The sequence below is a fragment of the Sinocyclocheilus grahami genome, unplaced genomic scaffold (assembly GCF_001515645.1).
Source record: "Sinocyclocheilus grahami isolate Dianchi unplaced genomic scaffold, SAMN03320097.WGS_v1.1 scaffold1493.1, whole genome shotgun sequence".
In the NCBI taxonomy this organism is placed as follows: domain Eukaryota; kingdom Metazoa; phylum Chordata; class Actinopteri; order Cypriniformes; family Cyprinidae; genus Sinocyclocheilus; species Sinocyclocheilus grahami.
Genome location: NW_015506672.1, coordinates 22,181 through 34,100, shown reverse-complemented (window position 1 = coordinate 34,100; position 11,920 = coordinate 22,181). Strand labels below are relative to the sequence as shown.

General features: G+C 38.3%; 1 protein-coding gene across 1 annotated transcript in view; it reads right to left on the bottom strand.

Moving 5' to 3' along the window:
* Positions 1 to 2,519: 2,519 nt before the first annotated feature.
* The window catches only part of clk4b (CDC-like kinase 4b), an 11,870-nt gene continuing 2,469 nt past the window's right edge, over positions 2,520 to 11,920 (bottom strand). The window contains exons 3-13 of the mRNA XM_016256955.1: positions 9,242 to 9,440; positions 8,711 to 8,801; positions 8,348 to 8,414; positions 7,311 to 7,427; positions 7,064 to 7,230; positions 6,866 to 6,960; positions 3,869 to 3,998; positions 3,692 to 3,774; positions 3,528 to 3,607; positions 3,307 to 3,397; positions 2,520 to 2,862 (exon numbers count right to left, since the gene is read on the bottom strand). Of these exons, the coding sequence (XP_016112441.1) occupies positions 2,716 to 2,862; positions 3,307 to 3,397; positions 3,528 to 3,607; positions 3,692 to 3,774; positions 3,869 to 3,998; positions 6,866 to 6,960; positions 7,064 to 7,230; positions 7,311 to 7,427; positions 8,348 to 8,414; positions 8,711 to 8,801; positions 9,242 to 9,440 (1,267 nt within the window). The 3' untranslated portion in view covers positions 2,520 to 2,715. The remainder of the gene's footprint in view (positions 2,863 to 3,306; positions 3,398 to 3,527; positions 3,608 to 3,691; positions 3,775 to 3,868; positions 3,999 to 6,865; positions 6,961 to 7,063; positions 7,231 to 7,310; positions 7,428 to 8,347; positions 8,415 to 8,710; positions 8,802 to 9,241; positions 9,441 to 11,920) is intronic.

The following is an 11,920-nucleotide window of genomic DNA, read 5'->3' as shown; positions in this document are numbered from 1 at the left end:
TGAAAACATACTTACACGCTGCGAGTCAGCATTATTTGTCAGCATCATAGACTGTATAGGGTCAGCATGCGCCCGAAGGGGAAACAGGGGAACTGAATTCACCAGAACACCGGCATTGTAGACTATTCTCCCAGGGAACAGGCCTCGTCCTCCATAAAATGCGTTGCACACATCTGAATATTTGGGTTGAACTGTTCTGGAACAGTGTTGTAAATACAACTTAACCACTGATTTCTAGTTGTGTCCTCTTTTGGAAGACCAAACAAAATAGTTTTGCTTTCACAACGAAACACACAGCGTCTCCACGACATGACGGTGGCGGCAACGATACTACAAAGAATCAAAGTTATGCCTTCTTTCTTTGCGTATACATTTGGGCGTTGTTAAGCAAATCTTCCCACACAGTGACGTAGACATGTGGGGGCGTGTTTAAATGAGGCGTTTTAGGAGGGCGTGGACGACAGGGGCGTGTCTACGTGGCCCCCTCAGAAATTTGGCTGGCCACCCAGGTGCCCCCCCCTACCAAATGTCTTGCCATAGGCTTGTTTTTAGTAAATTTCTAATTTTAGGTGGTTTCTATAGTGTGATCTTAATGACAATGTCGAGAGCGCATAATGTTACGCGATCCATGTGCGCGAGGACGAATCTCTCCTCTCCCAAGCGGATTTCCTTCACTCACACAAAACTGGACGTGTGCTTTTAACATACATCGTTCCGCAAATACAACCCCTCCCTCCCCCCTCTTTTGAGTCAGTGCCCCCGACTGGCCCCCCATTTAAAATGCTCTAGACACGCCCCTGGTGGACGAGCCTTAACTTTTATAAAGAATATCTCTTTGGGTTTGATACTTTAGTCTTTGCAACTTTAGGGATCTTATCTATTCACGAACAGCTTGTAACACTCCAAAGAGAAAGGAAAACTTGAAATCGCATCACATGACCCCTTTAACCTCACTGTGTGCAACAGAATACAATTTGGATGGTGCAAACTGAACTGCAGATTTGATGCAGTGTGTCCAAAATAAACTCACGCAAAGGGTCAAAGGATGAATGTTTTGTGCATAGCACTTTGCATGAGCCTCTGAATCAGGGCCGGCCCGTGGCATAGGCGACAGGCAGTTGCCTGGGACGCCGCACAAATGTTTTTTTTCTCGTTCCTCTTGTGACCATCATGCGCTCCTACACCCATATATTAAGCAAATACTGGCAATTAAGATTTTAGTACTGACCGATCATCGAACTGATTAAAATAATGTTAGAATAAAATAAAATTGACATTTTCTGCGTCATGAGGTAATTATAATACATCATCATAACGCATTAATTATGCATGGCGCAAGCATAGTTTTGCCATTTATGTGCTCTGAAGTGATAATTTCTAAAAAAATTTGTGAAATTTTTTTTATCAGGGGCACAAGGCAGGAAGCGACGCAAAGAAGAGGAGCAGAAAAAAAAAGAGCAATATATGGTAAGAATCACAAGTTAATCACGGTGTATTTGCCCTTGATGTTTATGCACTATTTTGAAATAGCCTTTTTAGAACATCTTAACTGGCAACACTGACACTGTGGAACGTTTTTGCTCGAGTTAACTGCTTATTTAATTTTACTTCATTTTCTGTAAAATAAATTTTAATTCACCAAAAGTGCACTAAATGTCTTTTGAAAGAGACCATGACTAGGACTATAATCTAGCATTCGTGAATTAAAATAATTTAAGTTTAAGTATGCCAATTTTATGCACTACGCACAAAACGGAAATGAAATGAGAATGCTAATTAGATTAACTAGCTGACTTGCTGGCTAACAGCTACAAATAAATTACAATATGTAGCCTTTGTGGTTAGGGTTAGGGTTAAGTACTTGTCACTGTAGGCATAGTTGTGGGTTGCATTTCTCTGTTTGGGAGTATAGCTCATGTCTGGTCTCTTCGATACTTTAACAGATTCTATCAGAAAATACCTACAAATATAATAGCTTGTTATTTTGCACTTTTTTGTTGATTTGATTTCTAATACATTTTTTGTGTTATTCTTCAGGTGACTGTAAGTCACATTTATTTATTAACTACTTATTTATGTTTATACTTATCAGTATGTTGTTATATTATAGTAAAGTTTTAACAAATAATTTTATGGTGGGAAGGGAGGGGGATCTAAAATCTCACCTAGGGCACCAACAGAACCTGGGCCGGCCCCGCTCTGAATGTCAATTAGTGCTTTATTGCAGTAACTCGTTTGTTTCTGTCTATAAATAAAAACCACACAATTTAGTTGCAGCAAAGATGACTTGCTTTACATCCTGCAAATTCTCAAGATTTTCCCCACATGAGGTCCATCTGTTCAGTCCAAAAATACATTAGCACTAAAGACTGCAGAACTAGAAGAGCATTTGTAAAGAACAGACCTTTTGGTGCCATCTGCAGGATAGACATTATAAAAGCAGTAATTAAAAAAAAAAAATACAAAAATACAGCATTGCAGCATTGTCCGAGCGTCCGTTCACTATTAAAAAGAATGACAAAATAAAGACACAAATGTTGTGCATTCAGAGCATTCAAGTTTAATTTGCCAAAAGTACAGAGGAATTTGGCCCATATAATCAAATTGACAATAAATATGGACAGAGGTAATGAAGCACGCAGTCTTAAAGCAGACTGATACAGGCAGCAGCAGTCTCCCTGGGAGCAGTATTGTTAATTTTGTGTCGCCTCCAAGTCACTTTCTTTCTTTTCTTAATAGGTTGAAAAAGGGATGTCCGATGGCCTGCTCCAGGGTGATTCGTTTGGATGAATCATACTCCATCATCTTCTGCAGCAGGTCAAAAAGCAGCTCATGCTCCGGGGTTTTACAGGACATGTATTGCTGAGTAAGGAGCAAAGATTCAACTATATTATTTTCATCAAGGCTACCCAAACAGAAATATGTCTCAGTAACATACCGACATCTGTACATCTCCAAAATTAGTAGTCCACAAGACTTTTAATTTAAGTATTAAACATACAGAGCAGTTACTGGAGGAAAAATTAAAGACCACAGAAATTTCACACCAGAAAACAACCATCATTTCAGAAAAAAAACAAAAAAACATTGTGTTTTCATTCTAAAACCTTTAACATTTTGTACTTGTGCATATGAATAGTACAAAGTGATCAATACAACTCTGAGGCAATATATATCATTATAAACTGGTTTACATTAGTAAAACTTTTTATAAAGAGACAGTATTAGCAGCATAGTGTAATAAAGATTTGGAGTCTTGGGAATAAGCAGTTCGATGTTTAATAGCCAATATATCATGATCTTTACCTTTAGAGGTTTACAGTGTTTCCTCACGTATCTCCCTGCTGAGCTGTGCTCATCCCAGTCCAATTTGTCATGATGCACATAACGGCGTTTCCTGACAACGAAGCACAGTCATACATCAGACCATGAAAAATCTAAAAACATCGAATTTATTTGATCATGTAAGATACTTTTATTTATAAGCAAGTGGCACAAACTCCTAGTCTCAAGTTACGATACTTCACCTGGTTTTCTGGAGTAGGTGTGCAGGTATGGGGCCTAGAACCCTCTCCATCATTGCCAGATGCTCTTTACTGTCGTGAGTCTGAAATGAGGGGGGGTTTTACATTTAAAATCAAGCCACAAGACATTCAGTATAATAATAAAGCCTGTACACATGACTTTGCACCTGAAATAACGTTAACCCCAGATAGAACTCAATCAGGATACAGCCCAAACTCCACACGTCACATGCCTGGTTCCAGCCCAGTTCTGCCAGCAGAGATCAACATTTTGCAATGGTTAAAATCATGACCACATTTTAGTGAATTAAACAACAGCATAAATAACAGTGCAAAGAGTTCACCTAATATAACTTCTGGAGCTCTGTAGTGGCGGGTTGACACCAAAGAGGTGTGATGCTCGTGGTCATAGGTGGCATTGCCAAAGTCCACAACTTTCACATCCAACCTCTTCAAGGTCCTCTCATCTCGCTTCTGTAATACATTGACCATTATTGTCAGCATCCTCTCCTCACTATAAACTAGGGGTCGACCGATATGTGTTTTTCAGGGCCGATGCCGATTATTACAGATCAAGTAGACCGATAACCGATATTTTGAACTGATATATATGTCTGGTGTAAAAATTAAAATGAATGTCAAAATTAAGAATAACAAGGGCTCTGACAAAAACTGCCTTCCCTGGTGTTGGTTGAGTGTAGTACTCCCACAGTAAACTCTTTATTTTAAAGAGTTAAACTCTTCATTTTTTGGCAAACAAAGGGTTTACCATTAATATTAAAACATGGAAGAAATAGCGTATTGTGTGATTATTCTTTTAAACAAAAGTTGTAATAATTGTTGTAGTAGTCAGGGGTTAAAGCAAAAAAAAAAATCTTTTGACTGAATTTTTCCTCGGCCAAACCCCATTCCTCAGCCATACCTGTCACACACCCAGTTTAAGAGCAGTGTTTTTCTTCTTGTAATCAAGAGCGCTTGTCCTCCTAATTAAAAAAAATTAAGGAGCACCTTCTGATCAATAATCAAAAATTCTGATCAAAAATTAGCCTTCCTAATATGAGGTGAAGTGATTTACAGGGGCATTTTCTTTTTACTTTTGCAATGGCATAATTTTCATCTGTAAAATTAAAAAATGTCTTGTTTATAAGCTTTTTAAAATTTCTATTTAAAACAATATAATAAGTAGTAGAACAAGACAAATAAGTTACCAATCATGAAATTAGTATTAATGAAAAATTTATTTCTGCTACAGAGGTGGCACAAAAATAACACAAAAGTGGCTTATAGGTACATTTTCAGACATTCACTCAGGCTCAGAGGTGGCATGAGTGCAATTAAATTCATAAATTCATGTGGAGATTAATGTTTTAAATAAAATTTTGAACATAGAAATATTAAATGATTTAAATAACTGCAATTATACCTAAAAATTAAACTGAAACCGCCAGCAGGTGGCGGCAAATCCCAGATTTTATCACTGAATCATTCATTCAATTGATTCGTTTGAATGGCTAATTCATTCAGGAATGAAGCAAGTGACTGTCTTTATGAATGGGTAATCATGAATCACTGACTCACTAGATTCATTCAAAAACGCACTTTCATTCATGAATGAAACACCAGTTTGCTTTTAGAGATGTGAAGCGGCTGAGCTGTTACTTTATTTGGAACTCCTTGAATAATTATTAAAATCTGTCACTCTCCTTATTTCTCCCGGGCGCACAGAAAATGAGAGTTCTCAAGACTCAAAAGTACGTGCAAATGATAAGTTCCGTCATCTGTCATCGCGTTATAAGCACGGAACCTGCGGGAAGTAGAATTATTATTAATAGCCGCAATCCTGCGCCTGAAATTCAAGACATGTTCTGTGTTCTCTGCTAATAACCCGACTGTGAATGATGCGAGTGGCGTTATGTTGTCAGTGAGAAGCTGCAGCCATGGCGGGGAGGATGCTTGGTGTGCTGGTGTTCTGACAAATAATGCTACCTATCAGATTTTGCTACCAATAAATCGTCAGAACACCGGCAGAACAACAACAATGTACTACATGTTTCTTTTCCCCTCATTTTTTCCAATTGACGGAAAACCATCGTAGCGACGGAAAACTTTTCATCCTTGAGTAGTATTATGTACATCATATTGCATCACAGTAATATATTTCTGATAATTTCATTAAGCAAACCCGATCTTATATTTTGACGGGTTGCCATCAGGAACTTGTTTCTGTAGGTCTATATAAATGATAAGAAGATAGTTTCACTCCAATGAAACTGTCAAATGCTCATGAAGTGACTCTTAGAGGGAGTCAGAGCAGTTCTGGAGATGTTGTTCATGTATTTATGTCCTCATATAATGATACGACAGAAGCTGAAATCAGCGCAAGCGTCGCACACTTTGTGTAGAAAACAACACCGCGCATCTGTGCCATTTACATACACAGAGACACACAGAACATGCTGGATTCATATTTAAATAGTATTTTTGCGGCTGAATATTTACAGATACTAGTCCATATTGCACTCTATAAGTGTACTGACCTACTTTTGATTAATTCATCCAAACTTTGACAAATTCCGTGACATTCCGCGTCATACAGTAAATCCCATTTATATGACTGGATTCCACGATTCCGTACGCGTTTTCCGCATCACTGAAATCATAGATAATATTGAGGTGTTTTGCAACTTCAGTGTAACGTTAGGGGATTGGGATCTATTGCAACTTAAGCAATGTCTGCTGCTGCCTTACCTTTGAGAGACAACTGATGCGTGATCACTGAAGCAGCTGCAGTTAGCAAGTGCTTTCGGAGTGAGAGTGAATTCCGCATTGATTGGTCGGACTCATGACTCCCAACAAATCAGATGGGCGGTGGGCGGAGACTGCTTTAGGCCACAGAGTGGTGAGTTCTGACAGGCTGCATTAGAGCCAAATAGTGCGTTTCAAAATTAAGTTATTTTACCGGCGAACCGGTTTTGAAAATGGCCGATACCGATAACCATAAAATGCTTAATATCGGCGCTGATAATCGGTCGACCCCTACTATAAACCAACACTTGTTTGCTTATAGACATATACTACTGTTCAAAGGTTTGGGGTTGATGCAGTTTGATATTTCTGTGGAAACCATAATACAGTTTTTAGGATTTCTTGAATGAAAGAATAAGAAGTTCAAAAGAACGGCATTTATTTGAAATATAAATATTTTGTAATATATAAATGTCTTTTGATACATTTAAAGTGTCCTTGCATAAAGTATTAATTTCCTTCAAATAGAAAGAAAATCGAACCGACTCCAAACTTTTGAACTATAGTTTATAACATTTCATTATGCTCTTACTTACCATCTTGGAGTTGTATTTAATGTTGTAGTTTGAGTCCACAAATAGAATGTTTTCAGGCTTAAGGTCGGTGTGCGTCAACTTATTTCGATGCAGAACTGGTGGCAAAAAAGTGATTTATCTATATTTAGAAATGATGTATAACTGATTTGATTTGTAGCATTGATGCTGTTTAGTAAAAATGTATACATCTATACTCACAGTGCACAGCTCTAAATATCTGGTCTGCCATGCACCTGATCTGGGTCAGTGAGAAGGGCATAAATCCATTCTCCTTCAGAAAGTCATATGTGCTCAGTCCCAGCAGCTCAAACACTATGCAGATGTGGCCGTGGTGATCAAACCAGTCTAGCATCCGGACACAAGCACTGCAAAGAGGTAAAGGTAAGTTATTATGGCCAAAAACCTTGTCTATTTACAAAGTATTTCTACAATGAAATACACTCACAATCTCTTTTCTTCATCAAGCGAGTTTATCCGCTCAAGCACATCAACTTCTGACATGGCTGCCTCACGGTAGCGCTCAATATTTTTGATGATCTTCAGCGCCATTTTTTCATTACTTCCGGGGGGAAAAATTTTTTTTTTTACATGCATTAATTTTCATCAATTCGAATGAATACAATCCAGTTTCAGATTCTGAATGTTCTGTTTTTTATGAACCCTAAATTTAGCATTTTCTGATTCACATTTTCGTATTTCAACAAAACTTCAGCGAATGAACAAATGCTTGATGACATACCTAAAGGGAAAACTGTCAGAAGAGCTTTTTTAGCCAATATTTTGTCAATATACAGTCTATTCCACTGGCCTGTTTGTAACATTTAAATAAAAATGTTTAAAATATGCATGTTCGTATGAAGTAAAACATATGTAAAATAAGATCTTATTATAAAAGGGCTCTGGTAAACATAGGCAGCACGGCACTGCTCATATGCGCAAGGTATTTTTGAATACAGAAAAAACAATCGTACTTAAAGGGATAGTTCACCCAAAAATGAAAATTCTGTCATCATTTACTCACCCTCAAGTAGTTCCAAACCCGTATAAAATTTATTTGTGCTGCCGAACAGAAAGGGAGATATTTTGAAGAAAGTTTGTAACCAGGCTGTTTTGGGGCACCATTGACTTCCATAGTAGGAGAAAAAAATACTATGGAAGTCAATGGTGCCCCAGAACTGCTCTGTTTCCCACATTCTTCAGAATATCTTCCTTTGTGTTCTGCAGAACAAAGACATTCATACAGGTTTGAAACTACTTGAGGGTGAGTAAATGATGACAGAATTTTCATTTTTGGGTGAACTATCCCTTTAAACGTTTACATGCATATATTTATTGATCAGATTATTTCAGGTCTATAACACTCCTTTCAATATAACCAAAATTATATTCAGATTGAGCTAACTGATTATTTGGGTGCATGTAAATTAAGTTACTGTTAAAAAGTAGTAAAAAAAAACAACAAAAACACAAAATCAGGCTTACTTTGAATGGTTGAGGCACTCCACCACTTTCCCAAAAGCTCCTTCGCCCAGAGTCCCAACAATCTCATCTATAAACAGGATAAAGATGCAATCATAAGTAAAGCTTTGGGACAGGAGGATGCAACATACAAAAGCTCAGATTTTACAGTACTAACGGGACTTGACAAGTTCATTCCAGTTAAATCATATTCATTGAATATAAAAGTCTGTGCCAAATTAAAGTTTCACGTATGATAGTTAATTTTAAAGTGGTTAAAATTAGAAGTCTTCAAAGGTCCCCTTATAACCCCCAAGTGTAGGCTGAATTGTCCCACTAATAAACAAAGAACAGACAGTTATATAGAGAAAGGTTTGTGTTCTATACATCTTGCTCTTAGCATGTCTCCATTGTGATAGACCAGGTGACCCTCCTCATCATCCTCAATACTCTTGGTTCTTTTCCTGCGATGACTTCTCTGGAGAAGGGGGAATCATCATCACCACCATCAAACACCAGTCAGAATCAGGCCCGTACGCATCATTCATTCATTCAGCGAGGGGGGGTTGATGAAGGGGAGGGAGTGATTCGGACCCCCGCGCCAGGCCACAGCGGCAGCAGCAAATTCAAATTCATCGCCAACAACGGCACAGGGCCACCATAGTGTGTGTTACAGAAGAAAGACATGGCAACACATTTTCAGACAGGATACAACTTTCTTTGAAGTGCACTTAAGAACAGCTAATTCTGTTCAAGACCCTCATCCAATCAACAAATAGCCATTTCTGCAACCAACTGATTCCTTGACCACCTTACTGCAAGTTTACAGCAGATGGTTTCTATGGTAAATCTGGACTTCCGAAACATTAACAAATACATCAGTTCAAGTAAAAATCGACATATTGACAAATCGTTTACCGAGTCTGAGCAGGGACTGCAGTGGCGTGATCGTTGGCGCTCTCTGCTGCTGCGTCGACTACGTCCTCTATGAGCAGACGACTGGCTGCACTGGTTCTCCCTCTCCGTCTCCAAGACCGGGTCCACCCGACCCTTATAACCTCCATGTTCCAGACTGGCTTCCCTGGCCCTGCGCTCTCGCCACTCCAGCCTCTTTGAGCTAATGTGACAAATGTCAATAACACACATCAGACACTGAGGAAAAAGACAGTTGTGCATATCACGACAATGAGATCTTTGACAGATCAATTTTGCAGGAGGGGATAAGGAATGCTGAATCGTGATCTGCTGGGTGCTGAAAGCATCAAGTGTCTTCTTGAACGGGAAGTGTCCATGAGCAAGCTATACTTAGAAAGAGCCACAGAAACAAGCTCCGAGAGAGCGGTTATGAGTGAAAGTGATGCTTTAACCTGTCAATGTTGCAGCAGTAAATCTGTTAGGAAGATGCCTGAGTGTTGTGTTTGATTTAAACAACTTGCAATCCAAATCACAGCTGTCAGCCTATAGTACATAAGCAGAACGTTCTGTATTACACCAACTGAAAGCCATCCGGATTCATTTTACGAAAATCAAACGTAAAACAGTCCTTCATTTTTGTTAAAGAATAGCAGATGCTATTGCAGATGGTTAAATTGATCAGTTGTTGATTGGATCTTAAGATGTTGCACTCAAAAATGGAGACAGATGAATGAGAGCTTGCAAAAGCAGGTTTGTCATTTTCATTGGAAGATTCAGTTAGGACATTGATTAAAAATTATGAGGTCAAATGAAATTGTGAATGCATGGTTGAATGATTCATCACGATAAGATTAAAAATGATTTGGAAAATAGAATTTCATTTCATAGCAACTTTAAAGGGGTCCTATTATGTTTTTTCACTTTTTAAATTTTAGTCAGTGTGTAGTGTGTATGTTTGGGCATAAAAAAGATCTAGAAAGTTACAAATCTCAAAGTCCAGTCAAAAGGGAGATATTTCGTTTTTAAAAAATCCCTTTTCAAGAACTACAACGAACGGCTCATTTGGACTACAGCGTTTGTTTTCCGGGCTTTGTGATATCACCAAGCGGCCCATTAGAATATCATTAAAAATAATTCCCGCCTACAGAAATTCGAATGGTCGGGGGGTGGGGAGGGGCAAGGTTGTGGTTAGAACACTTGGTTGAGTGAGTGCATCAGACGAGTTGACGACGAAGAAGTGCTGCTGCAGAGTGAGTGCATAAGAGAAAATGAAGAAGAGCTGCTGTGCTGTAGCGTCAAAGCGCCTACACTCATAGAAAATAATGAATTTGAATTTTAAAGATGTGGCGCGACGCGTCGCTGCACTTCTCGTCCGGTGCGCGACCGCCTGAAACGCTGTTTTTTTTCACCTTCGTGCCCAAACGTCTTTGTTTGGGCTTCCGAAAGGGGCTGGTGTCAGGAAACAGTGGTTGCAATTTATTTTTTAACTCTGTTCCTGAACATTATAACCCCAATTTGCTATTGTGTGCTGCGCATTTTACTAAGGACAGCTTCCACAACACAAGGGAGTACAGTGTCTGCCGGATTCGCCAAAAAGCTTTTGTTGAAAGACGGAGCAAGGGGCGTGGCAGTACTGAAACACTGTCTAAGCTGTTCGCCAATCACAACGCACTGGGACAGCTAACCAATCACAACACATTTTGTTTTTTGGAAGGCGGACCTTCATCAAAGCCGGAACTAATCGAGCAGTTTATGCCAGGATGGGGAGAAAGGTATTTTAATAATGTAAATTGTTAAAAATAATACGTTTTTCGAACCACCAAGCTAGGGATGCACCGATTATAGATTTTGTTATAGATTATAGATTATTCGATTATTGTCTGAGGAATAATCACGGTTTTATGATTATGACGATTATGCATTTATTCATTTCCCAACATTACTGATTTATAAATATAATCACATGAACACTCTTTAGATATTAAAGTGTTATTAATTGCTGGCTTTTGAAAATAACACAGTAACCAACAATACAGCACAAACTAATAATAAACAAAAGACAAACAAAAGTCCATCTCTCCCATTGGAATTAAAAAAAGGTGACCTCTGCTCTGTAAACATCCATGACAGTATTTCTCTTTTGAAAATAACAAATGGAAATGGATCACAAAAGTATTTAATGTTTTCAGTGTTAATTTCAAGTTAATGAAGTAGCCTATTATTAATATACGACTAATATTAACTTTATTTGTCCCACAGGGGAACCTGTTACTAATAATGGAAATAAACTTAAATATTATTGTAATCAAGTGTCATCCATACGTATTCATTTTAATAATCTTTATAATAATTCATATGATTTTACAAGTGACCTGAGAAAATCATGTCTATTATTTTGTTTTGTGAGATCGGAGATTGTGCTGCGCACGTGTACAAACATTCAGGAGGAAACAAACTTCTTGAGAATGCTGGCCCGTGACTTTTATTAATAAAATAGATTAAATAGCCTACTGGAGAGGCGCACAGACGCAGGTAGGCTAATTCACAATAGTCACCTCTCTCTCTCTCAATCTCGAATAATTCATTAATGCAGCTAAATGTTATAATTAATTCAAATAAATGTGATCTTACCGCACTACTTCATCTCTTTCTGATCTGAAGCGGGCAGAATGCGGAGCTAAC